This window comes from Corvus kubaryi, unplaced genomic scaffold, assembly GCF_017639235.1.
Source record: "Corvus kubaryi isolate FWS band 111438036 unplaced genomic scaffold, C.kubaryi_AGA036_p1.0 138, whole genome shotgun sequence".
NCBI classification, from domain to species: Eukaryota; Metazoa; Chordata; class Aves; order Passeriformes; family Corvidae; genus Corvus; species Corvus kubaryi.
This window is the reverse complement of record NW_024580672.1, coordinates 4453190-4476226: the sequence shown is the minus strand read 5'-3', so window position 1 is coordinate 4476226 and position 23037 is coordinate 4453190. Positions and strand designations below refer to the sequence as shown.

The 23037-nt window shown below is 47.2% G+C and overlaps 1 protein-coding gene across 1 annotated transcript in view; it reads left to right on the top strand.

Annotated features, from left to right (window-relative positions):
* Nucleotides 1–6: 6 nt before the first annotated feature.
* The window catches only part of TLL2 (tolloid like 2), an 85805-nt gene continuing 62774 nt past the window's right edge, over nucleotides 7–23037 (top strand). The window contains exon 1 of the mRNA XM_042018752.1: nucleotides 7–70. Coding sequence (XP_041874686.1) covers nucleotides 43–70 — 28 coding nt within the window. The 5' untranslated portion in view covers nucleotides 7–42. The remainder of the gene's footprint in view (nucleotides 71–23037) is intronic.

Sequence of the window (23037 nt, the reverse complement as noted above, 5' to 3'; positions counted from 1 at the left end):
GCCTCCTTAACGCTGGGGGAACCGGAGACGGCGGAGGAGCTGATGGAGTACCGCGACCCTTGCAAAGCCGGTAGGGAAGCGGGCTGGCTGCAACTCTGGGAGAAGTTTGGAAGCACGGCGGCTGTGGACAGGTGTCCCTGCGAAGCGCTCTTCGGTAGCCCAGGTCCGCCCGGTCGAACCGTGCCCGGGCTCACCTGGCGGCGGCGGCGGCGGGAGCCCCCCCGGCCCGGCCGGGAGCCGTCTCGGCATCCCGCTGCCTTCCCAGACCCAGCGGGCACCCGGCGAGCTCCCGCGCTGCCCCCGGCCCGCCGCTGCGGGAGGCTTCTGGTTGTCTCCAGCCTGCGCCCCGCTGCCCGCGTTGCCGGGGGGCTGCAGTCCCGGGTGGGAGGCTGTGCCTGGCGCTTCTTTTGTAAATCGCCCCACACTCCCACACCGCTCCCCCACCTGTCCCGCTCCCTCTCACGCGAGCTTTCCCTCTGCAAAGCCAGGGCAATGCCCGGCCGTGCTTTGCCTTTTGGGGTTGGGGGTTCTCCCCCTCGCCCTCAACCATTTTGGCTTTTTCTGTGCATTTTCACAGCTTTTTGGCAGCTTGTCCCAAGCTCTGTCCGGCCCGAAGTTGCGGTGCGTGCCCCAGAGCGGCGGGAGCACGGCGGCGCTTGGCGGGGCTCCCCGGGGCGCCCCGCGGTAGGGAGCCGGCGCGACCCGCCTCGCACACAGCCCGCACTCCCGGGCCAGCCAGGTATTCCACTGCTGCCTGTGCGCAAATTACCGCATCCTCTCCAGGAAGCCTCCAGCTGCTCCCTCCATCCTTTTCTTGGAGTTTTTTGTTCCCTTGTCAGACTGCACTCTGCTGGTTCTGAGCTCGTTGCTTTTTATCTGTTTGAGTTCTGAAAGAGCTGCTGTCATCACTAATGTTGAATTCCCGTAAATTAAAGACAATATGGACCCGGATTTTCTCTTTGGAAAACTAGGAGGTACTCTTGATGTGAGTGTAACTCGTTTTGGTTCCAGCTATTGGAGAATGTTGTAGTCTTGTGAATTGCTTCTCTGCTGGGAAGTTGGCAACTGATGCCTTGTTAATCGTGTTGTATTTACAGATAACTTTGTTGTGAAGTCCTGTTTTCTGAATACTGTAAGAGTCGAAAAAAAGAAAGGAGTTTCTTTGTGTGTGGTGTTCTTGGTCTCTTAAGTTGAGGCTTTGCCCCCTGAATATGCTCCTAGCTGTTCCTCAGTGTTCCTTGGTGATAGCTTCTCTTGTTATCAGCTCTCTCCTGCCTGCTTTTGTGGTACTTGCAGCCGTATCTGCTCACATAGATGAGCTCTGTCAATGTAATGTCTTTCAGAGCTTCTCTGCCTGGTACAGCAAGTTTAGCTGGCCCGATATGTAGGCTGAGTGTGGTGGGTTTCCTTCCAAAATTCAGCTCAGTCCTCTCCAGAGAGTGCTTTTTGCACAAAACATTCCCTTGATCAGCAAGCTGTCTGTCATTTGATATATGGTTTGGTGTGTGGGGAGGTTAATTCTTTTTAATGAATATGGGATCCAGCCCAAACATGCTTTACTGTATTTGTGTCTACTTCTAAATGGTAATGAATTGATCTCTCTTTCCAGTGAAACTAATTGTTAGTGACACAGCTATGGTTTAGACTTGGAGAGCTTGAGGTACAGTGCTTTGGCCTTCCCATCTGAAAATGTTTTATCCTTGTTTTCTCCTCAAAATTATGCCATCATCTCTGCTGCCTCACTTGCCCTTGTGACTGCTGGGTGCTGCTGTTAGAGCAAGTACATGGAGGATGAGGAATGCTCCTTTAAAGACCGCACAGAGAACATTTATTTAATTTGACTTCTCTACATCTAACATGGAATCTGTGGCAGAAAAGGGGAAAAAAATTATTTTCCCAGCCTTCCATTTGCCTGCCTTCACTGCAGGACCTTTTAGTTTTTTCTCCTGCAGTCCCCTCATTTCCCAAGTTCTCTCCCTTTCACTTCTGTACGCACACAGAAAAGACCCTGGACTGCCAAGGACAGCCTCCGTTCATTTACATCAGCACCTCCTCTTGTGGTGGGCAGAAAAACTTTGTGTGCATTATTCCTGTTAATTCAATTCAGGCAGGATCAATCACAGAAATTATTTTCTGACTTCTCAGTGTTTGCCTTTTATGCTTTTCCAGTGTCTTCTTTCCAATAGGAAGGGAGGAGTGAACAAGACCTGTAGGTCACACAGGAAAAGGATTCCTTTTCCTCCCAGGAGCAGGCTGGTGTTTTTGGCAGTGGTGGCACACAGCTGTCTGTGGTGGGAGCTGCCAGGCACCCTAGCCCAGCACTGCTCTGGCTTTCTGAGGCTCCAGTACTGCAGTTTGAGTTTGCCTTTCTCACCCAGTCTGTGCATGTGTGGAGGACAGTACAGTGCCTTCTGCTTTGCTGCAGCCTCCTGCACTGGTGAGCAGGGGTGAGCACCATTACCAGCTTTCTCAAGTTTCAGTCTTGTTTTCTGTAGAAGAAAGAGACTCTGGTTCTTTCAGTGTGTCCTGACTGGCTGTATTTCCAGGCTCTCTGATCCAGTTTCTCTTTGTGTGGCTGTGTCCACCTAAAGTGCAGGGCACTTAGGGAGCAGGACACTCCTTACATGCTGTGTACCTCTCTCAGTGCACTGAATAGTTCCAATTTTTAAAGTTAGCCCAAGACAAACCAAACAAGGCTTGTACCCCATGTTAGACCCTGTTAGACTGTGCCTTGCATTTGCAGCCTTCTTCCTATCCTAGACCATCAGCTCCTAGTGGAGCTAGGCAGGTGTTCTCTGCTGCAAACACCATTTCAAAGCGTTAGTTGAGCTAAGATTAATAAGTGATCTATTTCTATTAGTAAAACAAGGTGAAGACACCGTTAATAGGGCTGTCTCTTGAAGAGGGCCTGTCTGGGCTGTTGTCTAATGCCTGTATGGGAAGTCTGTCGCACTCTGTTCCTGATGAACTATAGCAGTGACAAGTCTTCTTAACTTCCTTAGGCCTGAGTTCCTCCACTCGTGGGACAGTATCGGGATCTTTCAAGAAGCATGACTGGCGAGGGCAGTGGCTGCAGACCTGCTGTGAAATGCTCAGGTGTCTGGTATGTTTTGCAAGGGGAAACAGGTGGTCTGTGGAAACAGAGCTGGCACTGTGAGACTTGTGGTGATGCTTCCATTGCCACTGTAGGCACAAGCTCCCGTGCATGGTCCTGTGGCTGCAGAATGTGTGCAGGCTCTTAGCCCATTGTGAAGACAAGCTGCTGCTCCTCTTACATGATTTCCAAAGCTGTTCAAACTATAGTGCTTTACTTATTTCCTTTTATTATCTTTTTTTATTTTTTCTAATTTCCTGTGGCTGTTGCCCAGGGGCTGTGATGGATTTAAATCTGGCAGGTTATGACATGAAAGCTTGGCAGTTCTGCACCCCTGCAGCTCATGCCCTGAGGTTGAGTGCAGACTGTCGATGGTTGTTCTGCTAGACTGGGAGTGGAATGCCTGGCACATGCTCCTCTCTGTTGCATTAGTGGAGGATGTAATAACTTCCTGCAGCAAGGCAGGAGGGACAGTAACCTCCTAAAGCAGTGCAACCACTGAGCTACTGGTATCAACACATACCCAGTTATCAGGGCTCAGCTGATGGGCCATAACTCCACTGCTGCTCAAGCTCTTAACTCCACTCATCTGGGATTTTCTTTTCCTAATGTGGCTGCTTTCCTGCCTTTTTGTAAGGCAGAAAGAAACAAGGAGATTCCTGAATGGCTGATCAAGAGGCAGTTGAGGCAGGGCAGCACTGTCAGGTTGAGTTGCCAGGGAAGGTAGCAGTGCTGGCTCTGTGGAGTGGATTTTGCTGAATGTTGTAGCAGGTCACTGGAGCTTTTCAAAGGGAACAGTACAAAGGTTCCTGCCCAGATTTGCTCTGTAGTAGATGGAAAACTTTCATAAACCTGACATGTGCTTTGGATGAATCTGCTCAGAGGATCCAGCTAAGGACACCCAGGCCAGTGTGCAGGTCTGAGAGAAGCTGTGTAACAGGCAGGCAGCAGGAGGAACTATGGATGCCTTCAAAACAAAACAAGCGTGTCCTTCTGAGACTCCTCAGACAAACTGGAACCAAAGGAATTAAATAGACTGTAGTTTATTCTGGTAGTTATTTAGATGCAAGTTTGTACAAACTTTAATTTGAGGTGAAGAGCAGAACCTCTGAGGTTCAAAGTGACCTCTGGGGATAGTATCATCCAACTTATGTCAGCAAGGGGAGCAGGGGAGGTGTAAATAAGAGGGGGAGAGCTGGGCACTGAATAACCTCTGGATGTGTTGATAATCCCTTCCTGCCAGCCCAAATGTGCCATGAGGCTCTTTTCCAGGTGGGGAGAAAAAGCTGCAGTTTGGTCTCACCATCTTGATTTCTTGGTACTTTGGCTCCTAGCATGGTGCTTCCTGCCTTTTGTGAGCTGGAGGTGCAGTGCAATAGCTCGTCTTCCAGGGAAGGGTCTATTGAGGGTGTTCTGTGTTGGAGTCCTGCTTCTCTCCGCTTTAGGCAGTTCATCCTGGTGTGACATGTTCTGACTGCAGGCTGACCAAGTCTGCAGGACACAGGCCAACCTTCATGTCTCGACTCCCAGGTCAAATGCAGTGTTTCTCTGTGCAGGTGTTTGCATTAGGAGGTTGGCAGAGCTGCCTGCCCAGCCATGTGCTCCTGAGGTAGAGGGCAAAGGGGACTTGGGCTCCTGCTGCCTCCATGTGTCTCAAGAGTCCTTCAGGAGGGTTGGTGTTGCTGAGGAGAGCTGGACCAAGGACGAGTTGCCTCTAGGTACAAATGAGCCTGGCAATCAAGCTCAGCTTCTTTCCGTGGGACTTTGATCTTGCCATGGCTTTTGCTCTGGGCCGTTGCTTGCAGTGCTCTGAGCGGGGAGGCTGCAAAACAGAGCAGGGCTCTGGCAGAGAGATAGCCCCTAGAAGGTGATTAGTCCCCATGGATTTTGTGGAGTTCTCAGGAAATGAGCTCGAAAGGGGAAGAACTGAGGCAAGAGGTGTGAAGGGGCATCAACTGAGCAGCAATCCCATATCTCCTGTCTCTTTATCACTAGAAAAGTTATTAGAGAAGCAGTTTGGCAATGATAGCTCATCTTTTCCTGCAAGCCACTGCTCCTTCAAGTGTGGATGCTGCTTGTCCATCACAGGATATTGTTGTGCATCGTTGCTCCTCCTCCACCTGCTGATTTGATCGACCAACTTCTAAATGCCCCATGCATTTAGAATTCTCACACTGAGTGCTGTCCTGAGAGCTGTAAATTGTGCTTCATTGTCATTCTGTTCCTCACAGCTCTTCCTCTGTATAGGCACAGTGGCTTTTGTTCTAGAGACTACACATTTCATTCGGGCTGTGGCTGTGGCACAAACATCTGAAGTCAGGTGCAGACATTTCTGTGGGCTACTGAGGGATTTGCTATTAGGAACTGAAAGCCTCGAGGGGGTAATCAAATGAGAAAGGGGAGAGAGCATCTGTAAAGTCTGGGTCATTTGAATGTTGCTTGTGGTTTGAGTGGGAGGCAGATGCTGTTTCCCCTGTTGGAAGCATGGATCCATCATGTTAGCAGGGCAACTAGAAAGCTCTTTGCAGGCCGTGCTATGGATCCAGCCCACTCACTTCTTGACAAGGGCTTTCCTGCAATCTTGCAAGTGGTCCTGTTTAGTTTGGCAGTGGTGAGAGCACTGGCAGAGTGTGTGCCAACCTGCCCTTTGCTTGGGAATGACAGAATCCTGCAAAGAAATCTCATCTGCATCTTACAGATTTTCTCTACAGCTTTGAAGCTTCTGGGCTTGTATAGAAAGTGGCAGTGCAGCTGTGGTGAAGGTACCAGTCCTCTGGTGTGGGGTCTGAGTTGTAGAAGAGCGTGGGAGCTATAAGTTTACCCAAGGGCAGTCCCTGTGATGGTGGCAGTGCTGGGAGCTGAGTCCTGGTCTCCTGATGTTAGAAGGTATATGGCCTTCCAGAAAGGAAAGCTTCCTTTCTTTGCCACCAATGCTTATAGGAATGCTCTGGGAGAAGAATCTGGGACATGACTCAATCTGTGGATTCCTCAATGCTGTGTTGATGGAAACTTTTATCGAGGAAGGAGAGAGCTTTCACTGGCAATCATTCTCCTTGCGTTTTTTCCCTGGTAAATTGCAGGAAGGGTTAAATACTCAAGGAAGAAACTGACTCTTTTTGGGTGATCTGGGAAAGAATGAGAGACTAGACTGTTCAGTCTTTAATTTACCTGCTTTGGGGAGGTGACAGCAGTGACAGAACGGAAAACAGCTGTTTGCTACTGGGAAGGTGTTTTGCAGTGGGGTAGAGCTGCAGCAGGAGCTTCCCTCTCAAAGGGAAGGTTTAAGGTGACTTTCATTATAATCCTAGCTGAGCACAAGATAATAGCTCTGGCTTAAAGAAATAATAACCACCAACCCTTTTATTGCACCCAAGATTCCTGAGTAGGGAAGTCAAGGGCCTGGGGAATTGGAGAGCAAAACCTTGTGATCATTGTGACTTGAGATTTGGGTCTGAAGTCCTTCCAGTGTTTACCTGTCTTCTTGGGATCTGACTAAATCCTGCTTGATCTTTGACACTTCTTGGGGTGTGTTGGATCTGCTTGGCCTGTAGGAGTCGTAACCCTCTGTGCTATACCTACACATTGGGATTTAGCGATGAACAGGACAGAAGATGGGCAAATTCACAACAGAGGACTTTTTTTTTTCCCCCGCTTAAAAAAGCCTGGTAGGGTGGGGAAGAGGTGCTTGCAGTTGTCATGGATACTTCTCCAGATCTTTTATTGAACTTTGTAGTCTGGGTACAGTTCACAGGTGTCTGCCCTTGACCACATCCTGCACAGGTGGGATCAAGGAATGCTGCTTGTTCTTCAGCTGTTCTGTAGCATAAGATTAGTAAGTCAGAGTCCCAGACAAAGGCATTTAGAATCTGTGCTGTAATTCTTCCAGGATTTAAAAGTCCACAAAGCTGAGGATTTTGGTCAGAGGCACTTTCCATTTGGGTAATTACATTATACCTTTGCAGTTGTGCTTGGAGATTTTATTCTCTTCCTGCTCCAACCTGTGTAGTGTGCCTGCTCTTGCTGATGGTTAACACAAGAAGTTGCTGCATTTACTGGTAACCCACCTCTTTCTTGCTGCTAAAACTGTGCCTGTGGGTGTCTCCCAGGTGAGCAGCCTCTGGCCCGGTCTGGGAAGAGCCGTGTGGCTGTAGATACCCACTGCAATGTGCTTAGGCTCACGCAGTAGTCCTTGGGAAATTGACAGTGCCATGTGCTGATACATTCTAACCTGCTTCCCCTGATACTTTAATTTCCTTCTTTTTTCCCATGGCCTTTGCTGCAGAAACTTTTGTGCTCTCTGCCTGCTTCCCTCTGTGTTTTCTACAGATTCATTTCAGGTGTTCCCCCATCTCCCTTTTGCTGAAGCCCTCTCCAAACCCTGCCTGGAGAATTGCTCAGATCCTTCTCTGTTTCCTGCCTCAGGTGTCCTGCAATGCCTTCTCCCAAGGCTGTGGGGTAACCACATCTCCTCTCCCATCCTGGCTGTAACTCCCAGAGGTCAGTAGGTTCTTCTATCCTTGCTCACCCAAGAGCAGCCCTGTTGTGAATCCACCTGCTGTGCTGCACTTGACCAGCCAGTTGTGTGCCACAGGCTGTTTGCTGTGATAATTGTGCTGCTCTGCCCTGCTCCCCTTCCCTTCGAGAAATAGGAGGGGACTGTAGGGCTGGCTTCTGTGACTCCGAGTGCAGAGCTGTCTGTGCTGAGGAGGTGATGATGGGACTGGGGGGACACTGACCTGACAGGGTAGTCTGTATGCTGGTTTGGAGATGGGCAGGCTTGGCTGAAAGGAGGCACCTCTGACACTGAATGACTCTGTTGTCCTGGATCACAAGTATTGCAGGTATTAAGCTGCAACAAAACCACTTTCAACTAGTGCTGAAATGTGATTTCAGTACTCAGAAGAGATAGATGACTAAGCAGAAACTGGCTGTTGTTTTGATTCAGCTGCTAGGTCTTCTGGGTTTGTTTGGTTTTTGGGTTTTTTTAATCCTTTGTTGCAGCTGAGCTTCCAGAAATGCTGATCTCCAAGCATACTTTGATGTTCAGACCCATTCTAGTGCTTCCTGAACAGGAAGACTCCCTGTCAATAGAAACTTCTTAAATTTGCAGGGAAGCCCTTGATTAAAGGACTCTCAATGACTGATTGCTCCTTCTTGGCCAGTTTGTGTCAGCCCAGCCTGCAATGGAGGGAAATCTCTAACTGCATGTTGAGAAGGAAGCCCACAGGAAATACCAGCAACTGGTAAATCCTGGTTTCTCAAGCCTCTGGTTTGAGTGGTACAAATTGTTGGAGACCCACAGCTGCTGCTGGTCCATGAATCAGCTCAACTTTAGATGTGAATGGAAATTCACATCCTCTCAAGTCATTTTGTGTTCATGTAAATGTATGTCAGCACTCAAGGAAAAAGCATCTGTTTAATTTCTCCACCCACAAACCCCAATGGTGTTCACAGAGCAAACCATACCACAGTATTCTGAGACAGAAGTTTAAGCCTGCTGAGTGCTTTATCTCTTCCTGTTGAGAGTTGCTGCTGGAGTACAGTTGGCTCCCTCTGCCTCCTTATTAGAAGAGGCTGACTGATGCTGTACTGGGTGCTGAGAATTATCTTTCTCCACTTTTCATGTCATAGTGGGCGTTGCCAGTCTCACGCTCCTCATCAGTGTGACTCTGAACTTAGCGTTGTCTGCAAGCAGCATTGCCTAATTAGAAGCACTTTCATTTGCTCAGAACTGTGGCAAAATTGGCTGGTTTGTTTGGCATTTTGCATGCTGAGTTTCAGGTGGGACCTGCTGGAGGTTGTTCATTTCAAAGAGCAGACTTTGAAAGAGACGGATGTAATTACAAACTGTGCCCTTCTTCCCACTAACAGTGGCTTTACCTGACAGAAGGGCTTGTCCCAGCTCCAGGAACAGACATCTGCTGTGGAGGACTGTCCACACTGCTGTGCGTGTTGGCAGGATGTGTGTGATGAAGGTATTGCTTCAGTAAGGCATTGGTTTTGCTTTGAAATTCCTCAGATATAAAAATCTTTAAACTCACTAGACTTGCCAAGTCAAAACTCACAGAAATGCCAGAGTCAGGTCTGCTTTGAAGCTTATGGTGTAGTTTCTTGGGCATGAAGGCAGATGATGTGACATGGAACTCTGACTTGAACAGCTATCCTCTGCAATGAATCTAACCTGAGACTCCATCAAATACGAGTAACAAAGGGCATTTCTGGCTGAATTATCCATATCTCTGTTGCAGAAATTGGGTAGTGGGTAGTATACAGGGCAGCTGCCACAGGAGAAGCTTGTACAGCTGCATGGCAGAGGTGTTTGAGCTGTACTGGATTCAAGAGGGCCCAGACTGAGAAACGTCCATTGGTAAATGATTCTTGCAGGCAGTGGGGGAACCCAGTGTAGTGACCTACAAGTTCAGTGGCCTTAGGAAAAGGATGGAACTCTTGCACCTGCATCTCCCTCATGCAGTACCTTGGACCTAAGTAGATCTATTCCTTGGGTCACTTATTGTTAGTAGCTCAAACTACATGTGGGCAGGGGAGTGATAAAGCAGCAAGGGTCGGTGCCTCATTTGTGGGGCCTGCCAGTAGGGCTCCCAAATGCATCTGTCTTCGGATGTGTTTGATACTCCAGAGGTCTAGTTCAGCCTTCTGTGATCACCAGGTCTTGTACCCTGCCATTGCCCACATGCTTCTTTGTTGTTTTGTTTGCCTGTGCATTTCCAACAAAGGTAAGGAACAGAACTTTATATAAAAGTGAGTTTTGAGAAGACAGCCGAGAGCTGTCTATGTTATTTGTACGGTCTGATTTCTGGTGCAGTCTGTTTTCCATGGTTCTGTTGCAGTTACATCAGAGATTCATAGACCATTTTTTTTTTGACCATGCTGGTACTGCTGACCCAAGCAGGCAGAGATGCTCTGGCTCTTGGGGCTGACCCTTTGAGGGGGCAGGGTGGCCTGTCAGGCTGGTTTTGCCCTGGAAGAGGAGCCTGCTTTTTGCTGTGCTGTTGATGTTGGAAGAGTGTTTTTCTCAGTGAGGCTCTGAGCTGCAGCTGTACCAAGCTGCTGATGTGTTGTGCAGTTGACCGCTGCCTGGATTTAATCTCTAACCTTTGATTGTTCTTGAAAGCATGTTCTAGGGATTTCATTCCCACCCACACTGCTCCTGTGACCCCTTCCATTTCCTGGGTGTCTAAGTACAGAACAGAAAAGATTCATTAACCTGGTAAATAACCTCTTTTTATGAGGGAAGTGATTTTCCGTCACGCTCTGTTAGATCCTATTGATTTCTGGTTTTCCCCTCGTTGGCCTCTTTTGCCATATATTCTCCTCTTTGTCATGCTTCAGTAGGAAGGTGATACATGATATGCTGGTTTGGTTTTTTTTTTTTTGCTGTTTCCTGGGCAAAGAGCTGGGATCTCCTAAGGCCATCGCTCAAGTGCCCACGTCTCTGCCTTTTCTTGGAAAGCTTTGTTGTCAAGGCAAACTGCTGGTTGGTAATAGGATGTTGACATGAGGAGTAAAACCTCCTGGCTGCCCTCTTTTGTTTTGATGTTGAAAAGAGCATCTTTTGCTCTCTCTGCCCATTGTACAATCCCTCATCTCCTGGCAGAGGTGTGACACATTTGCCATGGGGTTTGCAAGCATGCGTGAAATGGGGAGACCCTCAAGCCATCATGTGTGCCTGCTCTTTCTGTCCTCCTGGGCTACGGCAGTGGCTGGATCCTCGTGCTTTTGTGGTGAAATGGAAGGACCTGCCAGGTTTCAGCTTGTCCCAGAGGCTTGTTGTTAAGGTAGATTGTGGCAAGTGTGCGGGGAAGAGGCATCGCCTTGGATCTGAGTGGGAGGCATGGGGGTGTCCCCTGTTTCAGAAGGAATAGGACATTCAGTGCAAAATTCCACATGGGGTATGGGGAAAGTGTTTGCTTCCCAGCCAGTTCCCCTCCTACTGTGCACATTTGTGTGTTTCTCTCTCTGGACAGCCATCTCTGTGCTATTGCAAAGATAAAATATTACAAATATTACAACGCTAAATACATGCACTCTCAGCAAGATACCTCGGTTTTGAGGAGGCTGTTGTTGTTTTCTGATGTACTTGATTTTTAGACAGAGCCTTTCTGTGATTCAAGGCAGATATTTCAGTAGTTGGAGAAATGGTTTTCTTTCCGAAAGTACACTTCCATCTTTTGTGTTAATTTCTCAGCTTCCATAGTTCTTGCTAAATTCCTCTTCTTTATGTATAAATATTCTGTGCTAGTCCTTTGTTGAATTATTGCAATTGTGAAGCATCAAAGGCTTAAAATCTAAGGGAGCATTGTTGTTTTTATTAGAGTTTTGTGTTGTTACAGGAAGGTGTATTCTTAAGCTGTGGTTGGTCTTTACACTGCCTGTCCTAGTGCAGATCACAATGATCAGCTTTGCCCAAACAGAGAAACAGAGCTCTCTGTGGCAAGGGTTGTCATCTAGATTGTCCTAAAGAAAGGTGTGTGAAGAATAGATCCTATTTATTTACGAATCTTAGGCTGTGCTTTCCCTAAAACAGGCAATTAAACCCTGAGGGGTCAGTGAGGGGATATGAGTTCTGTTTGCAGACCAAGCAGACTGATCCATAGTGGTGCAGAGTGGAGAGCTGTGCTCTCAGCTCTCAACAAAACAGGGCCTGGCTCTTGGTGCCAGGCTGTTGGAAGCCTTGCTTTCATGGTTCACTACGGTATGTGGGGAAAGACGAAGAAGGTAATTGGAAGTTTTTGTAGGGAAAGGGGGTGGATACTTGGTGAGTTGAATACACCAGAAATCTGCTGAAGACCTTACTGGATCACAGTCTTTGTTTTTGGTTGTAAGCAGTCGTGAGGAAAAAAACACAACAAACTAAAATGTCTAAAATGCCTTCGATCAAGCGTTTAAAGTTGTTTTCCTCTTATTGCTTTCAAGGCTTTGAACTTTGAGTCTCTGGTAGGGTTTTTTTGTTTTTTTTAAGTTTCTACATGTCCTTCATTAACCCCAAAGACTCCTAACATACCTTGAAAGGGGCATTGTAATCTGTACATGTTAATGCAGGTTGGAGTAGAGAGATTGGAAGGTCTCATAGCAAAGGGAAGGCTGGTAATGTTGCTGTCAGCAGAGGGTGGCACCATCAAAGGAACAACTGGATGTGGGCCTGGCTAGGGAGGCTTGGGACTCCTTAAAACCCACTTTGGGATGGCATTTTCTATCTGGTGAGTGCAGGACTGGAGCTTGGTGACCTCTTCCTGCAGGACTGTTTTCAGAATGCAAAAGTGTCCTTTCAGTTGATGTGAAAGCTCAAAGGATTGTGTTTAGGAGCATGCAGGTCTTCCTTCCTGTGTGAGGAGTGGACCTCTCCTCTGTGGTGCTGCCATGTGATGCCAGCAGCTTCCTCAAGGGCTGGTCTGAGGATGCCATTGTCTTCTGAGGAGGGAAACTCTGGAATGAGCCGTGTCCTGAATGGACTGGAAGTGAGGAATGGGGTTGTGCCTCTTCTCCTTTTGCTGGTGTGGAGGCAGAGAGGGTGACGGATACACCAGAAGTTCTGTGCATCCTGGGGCTCTTGTTACTCATTGTCAAAAACTGCAGCAAACTCTGTTACGTTGTCACAAGCCAAGGTCCTGGCCTTGTCTCCATCCCCCTGCCTTGCCCTGAATTTTGCTAACATGCATGAATACAGAGTCCTGAAATTCAGGTTCATGGTTCCAAAGTTCATGGTCTTGAGAATAAACAAAAAACTATTGTGGTGGCTGAGAGCTGTATACCCCATTAACCCAGAATCATGAATATTTATTGTACTGGATTACAAAAGAACATAGAGACTATGTTGTATTTCCTATAACTTTATTTCCATGGCATCTTTTCTTGGTGGGTCACTTTAATGTAAGCTTTGCTTATTTAGTTGCACACTTTAAGCCGATTAACTTTTTACTAATAAAATGTGTGTTGCCTCCCTTTGTCCCAGCTACCGTTTGTTAGTACCTACTCTCCTGTGACAAAGAGTCCCAGAGAACTGCTTTAAGCTCTGGATAAATTCCACTGCTGGAGGATTTGGCCCAGCTGAATTGTGTCTGAGCTGATTTCAGCCTTGCATTTTCCCTTTTCCTCTCTTGCTGCCTGAAAGTTGGACCCTCAAAGCAAAGGTCCTTGAACACCTTTCCACTCTTGAAACCATTTGTGTGCTCTGGGGCTAGCAGAAATTATTCAGCCTGTTACTGCTCTATGAGCTGGGCTAGAATAAAACTGTAAGTGGTGGGAGTTGGGGTTTTCCAACCATGTAGACTGGCCTGTGGCTCTGCATCTTCAGTAGTTTCCCAGCTGGTAACCACATTACTCTTTCCTGCTTACAGAATTTGCCCTGTCATTCAACGTCCAACATACTGCATGTTTTACTGTGACTTGTCTCTACTAGAAGTATCATCCCAGAGAGATGATAACATCCTGCCATTTTGTTAAAGACCCTCTATAAAACTGTGTTTTTTCACCAAAGGCAATTCAGGCCAGAATTTTAAAGTTAGTTGGAAGCCAAAAGGCATGGATAAGCACTCGGAAAATACTTTCTAAAGGACTTTTATAAATCTGTTCTTTTATATTTGGAGCTTTGCTAAAGCTAAAAAGATCCCTTAGAAATGTACTGTTAATACTTAAGAATGACTGATCTGCCCCAAAACCAACTCAGTAACCTGTTTTCATTGGGGCAGCAGTAAATGCCAAAGGAGGTGTGGAAAAGCAGGGTAAAACAGAGTGGTACATCCAGAAAGTCTCCCTGACTGCAGTAAACTCCACAACCCCCTGTCCAGAGATGCCTCATTGTCTCTAATGCTATTGGATAGCTTTGTCTTCCATCTGCTTTCTTTTTGAACCTGTGTAAGTTTTTAGCATCCATAGCCTGCTGGAACAAGAAGTGCCAGACCTTAACTGCAGCACCCCTGTGCTCTTCTCTTACTCACCTGTGAGTCAGAGCATCTGGTGTCTCAGAGGTTTAGTTAGTGTTGCCTACCTGTTTCCATTCTTGTTCCCTTTTACACCAAGGCTTCCCACATGTTGGCTCTTGTCTCGGGGAGATTCAGAGGAATTCAGCTATTTTTAATAGCAGGAAATGCTCATCCTTTGCTATTGAAGGAAAATCCTTTCTTTAAGAACTCTGAGATCACACTGGCTGTGGAAAAGGAGGGGAAACATTGAGGGCAGTAGCAGGCAGCCATGCTCCACACCCTGTGGAAACTGCTTAGTGCTTCTCTGCAGCAGATCATATGAACTTATAACTGGCTTTCAGCTGGTTTGGAATTCTGCTTAGTAGCTAGGGGTGAGTCAGGAAGAGCAGTTTCAAAGAGTGGTGGATGGGGCACTTCTTAGCTTGTGAAAGTTCTCGCCCTGCCCTCATTCTGCTGGCACCTGGAAAGCATGAAGTGGCAGTGCAAGTCCTTTGGGTAGCTTGTACTCAGTATTCCCTGCTGATGGCAGAACCAGGTATATTTAGTGTAGTGCATTGGTTTCCCTCTTCAGGGGAGTAGTTTGGGGTTTATATATTGTTTCAGATTTGTGAAGTTCCTTGGGTTTTCTTCCCCAAACTTTCCCAGTGGCTGCTTGTCCTCTATATAGGACTAGTGGAGTAGATGAGGTTTCACATGAGTCATGATAGATTTTCAGCCTCAGGTGTGTGGGTGTAAAAGGGTGTATTAGCAACAAGCCCAGAGAAGTACAATGATGTGTTCCTCCACTCCCTTGCTCTCTGACCCGTGGTGAGGAAACAAAGCCAGGCTTAGCATGTGAAGCCATCACCAGCCATGGAAATAATGGTTCCCTATCCAATGGCACCCAGTTCCTGCGTGACAGTTATGCCATGTCCTGCAGTAGGGACAGCTTTGATGCTAAAGAACACTGTGAACTGTATTTATGCTGCCTAACCAACATGTTAGTTGCTTTGTTTGAGGAATACGGTATGTTGGAAACCGAATTATGTTTTCAGAGCTACCTTAAATATTATTTTTCTCAACATCCTCAGATTGCTAGACCATGTAATGCCCCTTTTTACCAGTGGATTTGCCTGCTTTCAGCTCTTCAGTGTCTGATGGTGAGGGAGCTCCGTCCTCTCTTGCACCTATGTACGTGAAGAGTGGATAATGGTTTGCTCCCCACTGTACTGCAGGTCTGTGCAAAATCTGGAGGGGAATCAGAAGAGCACAGCTTGAAATCCTCCATGTTAGGCCATAGTGCTTTATGGTGGTTTTTAATCTTGTGCGAGGTGTGTACCATGCAGAGGAACACTGGCATTTGATGGGTGTTGATGTGGCTGCCGAAGGATGACTGACAGGAGGGGGAGCAGATCTGCTGCTGCTGGGTTGTTACAGTAGCTGGGAATGTTTTTTGATGGGGGCAGCCATTCTGGAAAGTGCCTGCATTTTGCTTTCTGCTGATCCAGAGCTGGCTCTGAGAGGGTGAGCCAGAGGCAAATCTCCCTCCTCATCCTTTGTGCTAATGGTGGGAGGGAAAGGAGTTTGCTACTGCTCCCTCAGGCTCTCCTGCTGAGCTAATCCCCTGTCCATGGCACCTTCTGGAGGAGCAGGAGGGATTGAAAACCAGCAGCCACTGGAGCAAACACCTGAGCACCACCTCTTTCTAATCCAGGACAAGTGTCGTGCAGTAAACAAGCCACTTTCTATTTTGGTGCCTTCCTTTTTTTTCCAGCAGAGCTGGTGACCCTGCCTGCTGCTGATGCTCAGGGTTGCTGATGATAAGGCCTGACTTAAAGCTGTGGGAAAGGAACTAGATTCTATTTTGCAGTTCTTTGGGTTGGAGTTTTCCCTGACTAGTCTGCCTGTGGCTGGAAAGTGTTTTTAGAGCCTGAGCCAATAAAGGGCTTCGTTGTCTCAGAGCAAGCATAACACGGAGACCGTACTGGCACCGCTAAACCCTGGCAACAGCCTCAGAGCAGCTCTGGTCCCTCTCACCTTTGCTCCCTGCTTTTGTCAAACTGCAGTGTCCCACTTCAAAGACAGGCACACTCCTGACACAAGACTGTTTGCTCTCCAGAGGGCACAAACAGCTTGTCAGGGGAAGAACTTGTCTGTGTAGTGATATTTTATTAAAGCTGAGAAATGTCAAAATTGAAGTTTGCTTTTTTACCTTCAACCCTACCCTGCTTACGTGTTGTGGTAATCACTAATTATGTGATTGCATGATGCTGCTTCAGGAATGGATCCAGCGGTGGGGCAGAGGGGCTGATTTGGACACGGATCCTTTCTCTTCTCTTGCAGAGCCAGGGAGGTACACGCAGAGCAAGGATGGAAAAAGATCCTTGCTAGCTTTGTGCTTTACTGGGTGTTTGGCATAGGAGCATATGGATCACTCGCAGAAGTGCTAAGTACTTGCTGTCACAAAGTGGGGAGCAGAGCTCTGACACAGACTAGGCTAATGCACAGGGCGCAGCTGAGGTGTTTCAGAGGGGGATGGCCAGCAGAAATGCTTATGATTTATATTTATATAGTTGAATATTTATAATGTAATCTTACAAATGTTTGTGAAGGCCTGGGATGAGTATCTCTGACTGATCCTTTGTATTCAGGACAAAGCTGGAAAGGGAGGGATGGGCCTACTGAGGTAGAAGTCCACCCACTGCCTAAGGGTCCAACAACTGCTCTCTGACCCAGCCATGTCCACTGATGCTGCAGTCATGGCTACTTTATTCTGATTTAAAGCTGGGCTGCTGCTGAGGAAGATGGTCTTTGCTCTCATCCTCCTTCTCCCAGTATCAGTGAACTGTGGGAACTGAGCACAAAGGGGGACTGATCTGGTTTTTACTCAGAACCAAGTGGATTTTTACTTTCCAGTCCTCTGAATGCTTGTGGTAGCACAGGAAAGGCCACAGGAACAAGTGATTGGAAAGGAAGAAGGGAAGTAAAGAGATAAACCCAGCTGCCTTTAGGAGTGTGAATGAGCAATTCTGCAAGCTGCATAGCATGTACAGTTGATGGTATTTCTGTTGTGCATGTGCTTGTCTCATCCTGCTCGCTTGTCTGGACAGTCATGGCTCTAGTTAACCTTCCCTGAGAGACCCTCCAGTTTCCGTGAAGTTGTAGGAGATTTCCTGTATTGGCAATCAAGTGTGACTGGAGAGCACTAAGGATGAGTTAGCAGTTAATGGAGGTGTGGAAGGTAGACAATATTTGCATATGCATGAAGCATAAGCCTTGTTGAATGTCATCTTCTGCTGGATGCCTGAGGGAGCAGAGCTCAGACTGGTGTCTCCGGCCTTCCCTGGGAGGTGAAGGATTAATGATGCCTCCTTCAAATTGCTGAATACTCTATTTTTATGCTGGCTCTTCACACCTGCTGTGGTGTGATACAGTGCTAAATGCCGTGAAGGGCCTTTAAATGGCAAACAGCTTCCACCCAAGATCCTCCTGATTCCAGAGCCTTTGATTCTGGTCTGGACCTGCAGTCTACTAGCAATTATATTTGGTATGAATTCCACCATCTTGCCTTTGGAGATGGCAGTGTGTTGATTTTAATTCTATTCCCAATCTCCAGTATACTGATTTCTGTTCATGAGAAGAATTAAGTGTTCTGCAATGATATCCCCAAAAGCAAAGACGACTGTGATGGAGAGCCTGGATATGTTCCTAGCACTTTCTGATGCTGGTCTTCCATTACTGTAGCCTCACATATGCTCCAGGCTTCCTGCAGAGTTTAGGGCATGAAATAACTCCTGTAATTTGGACCCATGGGAAGAGGCTGAACTGGAGAGGACCCTGCACTAACAGTGGAGGAAGCAGAGGTGGCTGATGTTAGTATGCTGAATTGCACAGCATTTTCATTCATTCCAGCTGTTTAATGGGATTACACGAGGAGTGGCTTCTGCCTGCAGACATTTAGTGCCTATGGAAATCTGCAGCTGTCTAAGTCGGTTATGTGCAAATCCCATGTCTCCCCTTTATGCATAAGAATTTCTGAATGATGGAAACCATGTGAATCAATTGTATGAGTAATTTTTCATGTGCTTCACCCAATATCAGATTTGAGGGATATTTTCTGTTAACTGTGCCTGTGGTCCCCAACAACTTCCCCAAAGAGGGAGGAGATACTGCAAGGTGGCCACTAGATGTAGGAGTAGGATAGCTTTGGTGAGAATGGATCCCCTTACCTTGGGCAATGGGAGACAGCCCCCCGTGCAAGGCAATGTGGAGCTGGATGCTCTCATATCCCACTTGGTCCAACTGCCCTTTCTGCCTGGTGAAGTGGCAAGGAGTAGACACCCTCCATCCTCAAGAAAGGGAGGGGAACTCCAGCATCTTGGAGCTGGCCAGCAGTGGATGGTCTGTCTGATAGTGGACCATTGAGGTGGAGATCTGGGACATCCAGCTCTATCCTGGATTCTGTGACCATAAAATAATCACTTCTTCACGACAGGCTGAGAAACATATCTTTGAATGGTTCTTGGAGGCACCTGTTTGGTGCCTCCTCCAGCAAGCTCTGTCTGAAGAGACAATGTGGGTTTTACTCTGCAAGGCCAGTTCCAGTAGGCACAGGCTCTGCACTGCACTTCCCTGGGGTGCAAGTGCAACCTGCCGTTGTTGACAAGGAAAATAGTGGCATCTGTGTACTTTCCCCTTCAAATTTTTTAATCCTTCTAATAGCCTCCCCTCCATTTCCAAATAGAGATGTTGATTGTATACTTCTCTGACTGGATATACCTCTTGGAGAGCAGTAACCCTGAGTGAAGGTCTTACTGACAGTCCTCCCATCTACACATCTAGAGACCATTAGTTTGGATGTAGTCTAGCTATAATATGGCAAGTGACCTCTTGACAGGCTGGAATAGAGAAGAAAGCCACTGTGAATACATTAGAAGTGAAATGTTAGCTTCTGGTGTCACAGCAAAATGTGAAAACGTGAAATTATAGCTTATATGGAGCCACAGAGCTTCATTTATGCTTTGAGCAATTCCAGCAGTTACAGCCTGGTGCCCAATGGAAATGTCTGGATAAGGACTGAGCAAAAAGCATGACTGTCCTATGAGTAAGTAACTTTTTCTGGATCAAGGAGAAAAGGAGGTGGTTACACTGATAGAGGGTAACAAAGCACTGGAACAGGTTGCCCAGAGAGGTGGCAGATGCCCCATCCCTGCAAGCACTCAAGGTCAGGTTGGATGGGGCTCTGAGCAACCAGATCTAGCTGAAAGTGTCCCTGTTCATTGCAGGTGGTTAGAACTAGACCTTTAAAGGTTCTTTCCAACCCAAACCCTTCTATGAGTCTATGATTTCCATGTGTTGAGGTGTTCATCACAGGTCTTTTCCAAAGTCTGCCCACTGTGATCTGTGAAGTGTGTTGCTGCAGCATCATGATCCCAGGAAGAAGCAGTGTTTGGACCAGTCAGCAACATCTGACTGCAGAAGGGGCTGGGGAAGCCCAGGGAGACCTGGGAACAAAGGAGCTGTTGCTCCAAGATGAAACTTTTTTCTGTGGAAGCCAGACAATCTTCCCATTTATTTGCAAGTGGCATTTGGTCACAGCTCTTTGGCAACATATGGAAACTGTTTAAATTAGCTGCATGAGCCATGCGTGAAACAGATGCATGTTCTTGAGCAGGCTTTTATCGTTGATGTTTGAGCGAGTGAGGGGTGCAGCTGGCTTGCTTGGGAAGTGAGAACATGTCCTCACCCAGATGTAGTTAAGTGCTTGAAGTGAAACAGAACTAGCATGTTAAAGAATGTATCAATAAAGACCAACTTCTCATGGGCACCTACTGCATAAATAACATGAATGGAGGTAATGACACTTAACCTTTCACTGCTTTCTTGCCTGCTCACTGCTGGTGCAAGATCTATTGCGTCAAAAGATGATGAGGTGCATGATGCCTTGCTAGTGTCTTTCACTTGTATGCTGGTCTATCAACAACCTAGTTTAAAACTCCGAGGTCTGATCAGTGCACAATTCTACACCTTTCTGAGCAATCTCAGTGAGCAGAGAGTAATGAGATCTTGTTGAAGAAAACAGAAAACTATGGCCTCTGTGACTTTTGGGTGTGAATCTTGAGAGCAATTTTGTATGGTGAGAAGTTGCACTCAAAACTGATGTTTCTGTAACTGGAGCTATGACAGCCCCTGAAGTCTGAAGCCTTGTGGAGCTCTGTACACTGGGAGGACTCGGCTGCCGCACAGTCCTAGATGCTCAGTGTGGTGTGCATGGCTGCAACAATAAAAATGCCCTTGAATATTGAGAGCTTTGACTTTATGCATGCCAACTGTGATGGGATAGACCAAGCTGGGAGTCACTGAGAAATCAGTGATTGTTGCTGTAGATGTTTGGGTGACTGAATTTAGCTGATGTGGAACAGTAACACCGAAATTCAAGAACAGAACATTTATGGCAGTGGTACTCAGAAAAGGGTGAGGAAGCAATGAACATTTTGGGACATCAGAAAGAATCATTTGAAGGAAAGCCATGGCAGGATGCAGACCTCTCCTGTGAGGGCAGCACTGTGATTTTGTGTGCTGCACAGGGTTGTCTGCACAGTGCAGTATTTATAGAGGGACATGCTGCTACCAGATTTGTAGCACTTACCATTGCAAAGCAGACTGGAAGAGTGCCTGCTGGAGCAGGCTGGCTCTGTCCTCTGCTGTGTGTCTACAGGTGCAAATCCAGAGAGGTATTTGAACAGGCTGCTGGTGAGCCCTGTGAGCCACAGAAGGGGACACGAGATCCTGTTTACTCTGTATATATGATGAGGCAATCACCAGGTTTTTTCAGGTTTCTTGTAGGAGTTTAAATAGACAGGGAATGGCCAGAGCGACATGTGGTATTTTAGGGGTTCTAGAAACAAGTATGTCTCTGAACCAAGAATCCTTTCAGCAGCCTGTGCTGTGGGCTGTGTTGTGCTGAGCTACCAGCACAGTACCCATCTGGGGTGCCACTGTATCCTGCAAGATTGTCCTCTTCTGGGGAAGCCACCTCTTTGAATTACGTGGCGCTAGAGGGCTGGTTTCAGTGACCAAGGTGAATTACTTGGTAAATGCCTGTTTCTGGGCAAGTTGGTGGTACAAGGAGTTTCCCCGAGGTGCATAGTGTGGTGTGAGTGCCCTTTCTCAGACACTGGTGGGCTGAGCCCTTCCCCAGGCTTATGCACACCAGCAGCCACCTGATGGGCACAAACAGCCCTTGTGTGGAGGGGATTCCCCTGGCTGTAGCACCAAAGGCCTCAAATATAAAACCAATGCATTTTCAAAAGGAACAGGTAAACCAAACAGCTGTTTGTGATGACAGATACTGATACTTTGACTGGTGGATGAACCTGGGTGGAACAGCTCTTGTGATGTGTTTTGACCTCTCATTTGTTTTTATTCATATTCTTCTTTGGACTGTTTTTGCTGGTGGTGAGACTCACCTGGAAGCATCCTTGTCCCAGGTGTTACTCTAGCAATGTTTTGTGTATTACAGGGGGTGGAGAACTTCGTTTTGCAACTTTTAACCCCTAAATATTTGTGGTGAGGCCAGTCCAGGATGGTGACTGGACAGCAAGGAAGGGCTGTGTTCCCTGCCAGGGAGAGTGATTTCCGTTCCTCCTGCTCAGGGTGCCACTGTAATTTTTCATGTGTAGTATCTCCTTCCAGGGAGATTGTAAAGTTTGATTTTTATAGAGAAGAATGAAGAAAGGAGATCAAGTCTGCTGGCCTCTTTTTGTTTTGTGTTTGGTTGTTGGTTTGAGGGGTTTTTTTATTTGTTTGTTTCTTCAGAGGGGAAATAAACTTTTTATTTTGCCCCTTATTAACACAACATAAATGCTGTGTTTGAGAATTCACCACAGCTCAGCATGTGCCTGGGACAGCGCTGACACCAGCTTGGGACAGTTCTCTCCAAAACTGGAATTACCTAGTGCTTTGCTGTGTTATGCTCATCTGTTTCCTCTATCACCTCTTGCTTTTCATTGACGCTGTGTCTTTGCAGCTTGTGAGGGCCCCAGTCCTGTGGGTTGCTGAGCCCTTCATTCCCTGGAGTGAGCTGTGGTCCTTGCTGGTTTGCAGAGCAGGAATGTGGCATTTGCCTGGTTCCTGAGATCTCATGCAAGGAAGAGTTTTTTTGTCTTTCCTGCTGGGACACCTGCGCCTGGCTTAAGGCATGAAGTCTGCTGTAATCTGGGGTGCCTTTGGTTACATCTCATGCCCCCCACCATGCCGTCAGTGCCACAGCCACTCTGGCTTCTAATCTCATTCTGATCTCTTCATTGTGGTGTTTTTGGCAACCCAAATTCCCCACCCAGGCCTGAGAATTTAACATCAGCACATTTGCATGACTGATCGGATTTGTCTCGCTTCTGTGACGACATTGTTTCTATGGAAAATTAATGGATTCTCACGTTGTATTTTTAATGGCTGAAACCACCTCCCTGCCCACCCTCCCATCCCTGAGCTTTCAGAGGGAAAGTCTGTAAACAGCTCAAGTTAGCTATCCTCCATAAATAGCTCCCGTTTCTTTCCTGCCTGCTGTCCATTTCTTTTTTCTCTTCCAACAGTGCTGCAGCACTCCTCTCCTGGTGCTGGTGGATAAAGAACAATGAGTAAAATGAGCCTATGTTTGCTTTCCTTGTCTGGCCCTTGAATAGATGTGATCTATCATGAACTGCCTCCTTTCATCCAGGACCATGTGGTTTTAAATTGTCAGCCTGCCTTAAAGTTTGCTCCAAGCAGGCCTGCTTTCTACCTTCCTTTTTTGAGGATGCAGTTCAGTTCATGGCTCCACTTCTGGTCATTTTTGCCTTGAGCCAATTTCTTCTGTGGGTGGGCAGGTGGCAGTGAATTTTCTGCCTGTTTGGGGTCACCCATTCCCCTGTTGCAGTGCTTGGGGTGAGAACAGTGAGATTTTGACACCTCTGTGTGTCTGGCCACCTGAAGGAAAATCATCCCTCCCCAAATGATGCAATTTGAAATGAAATGTCCTCAGTG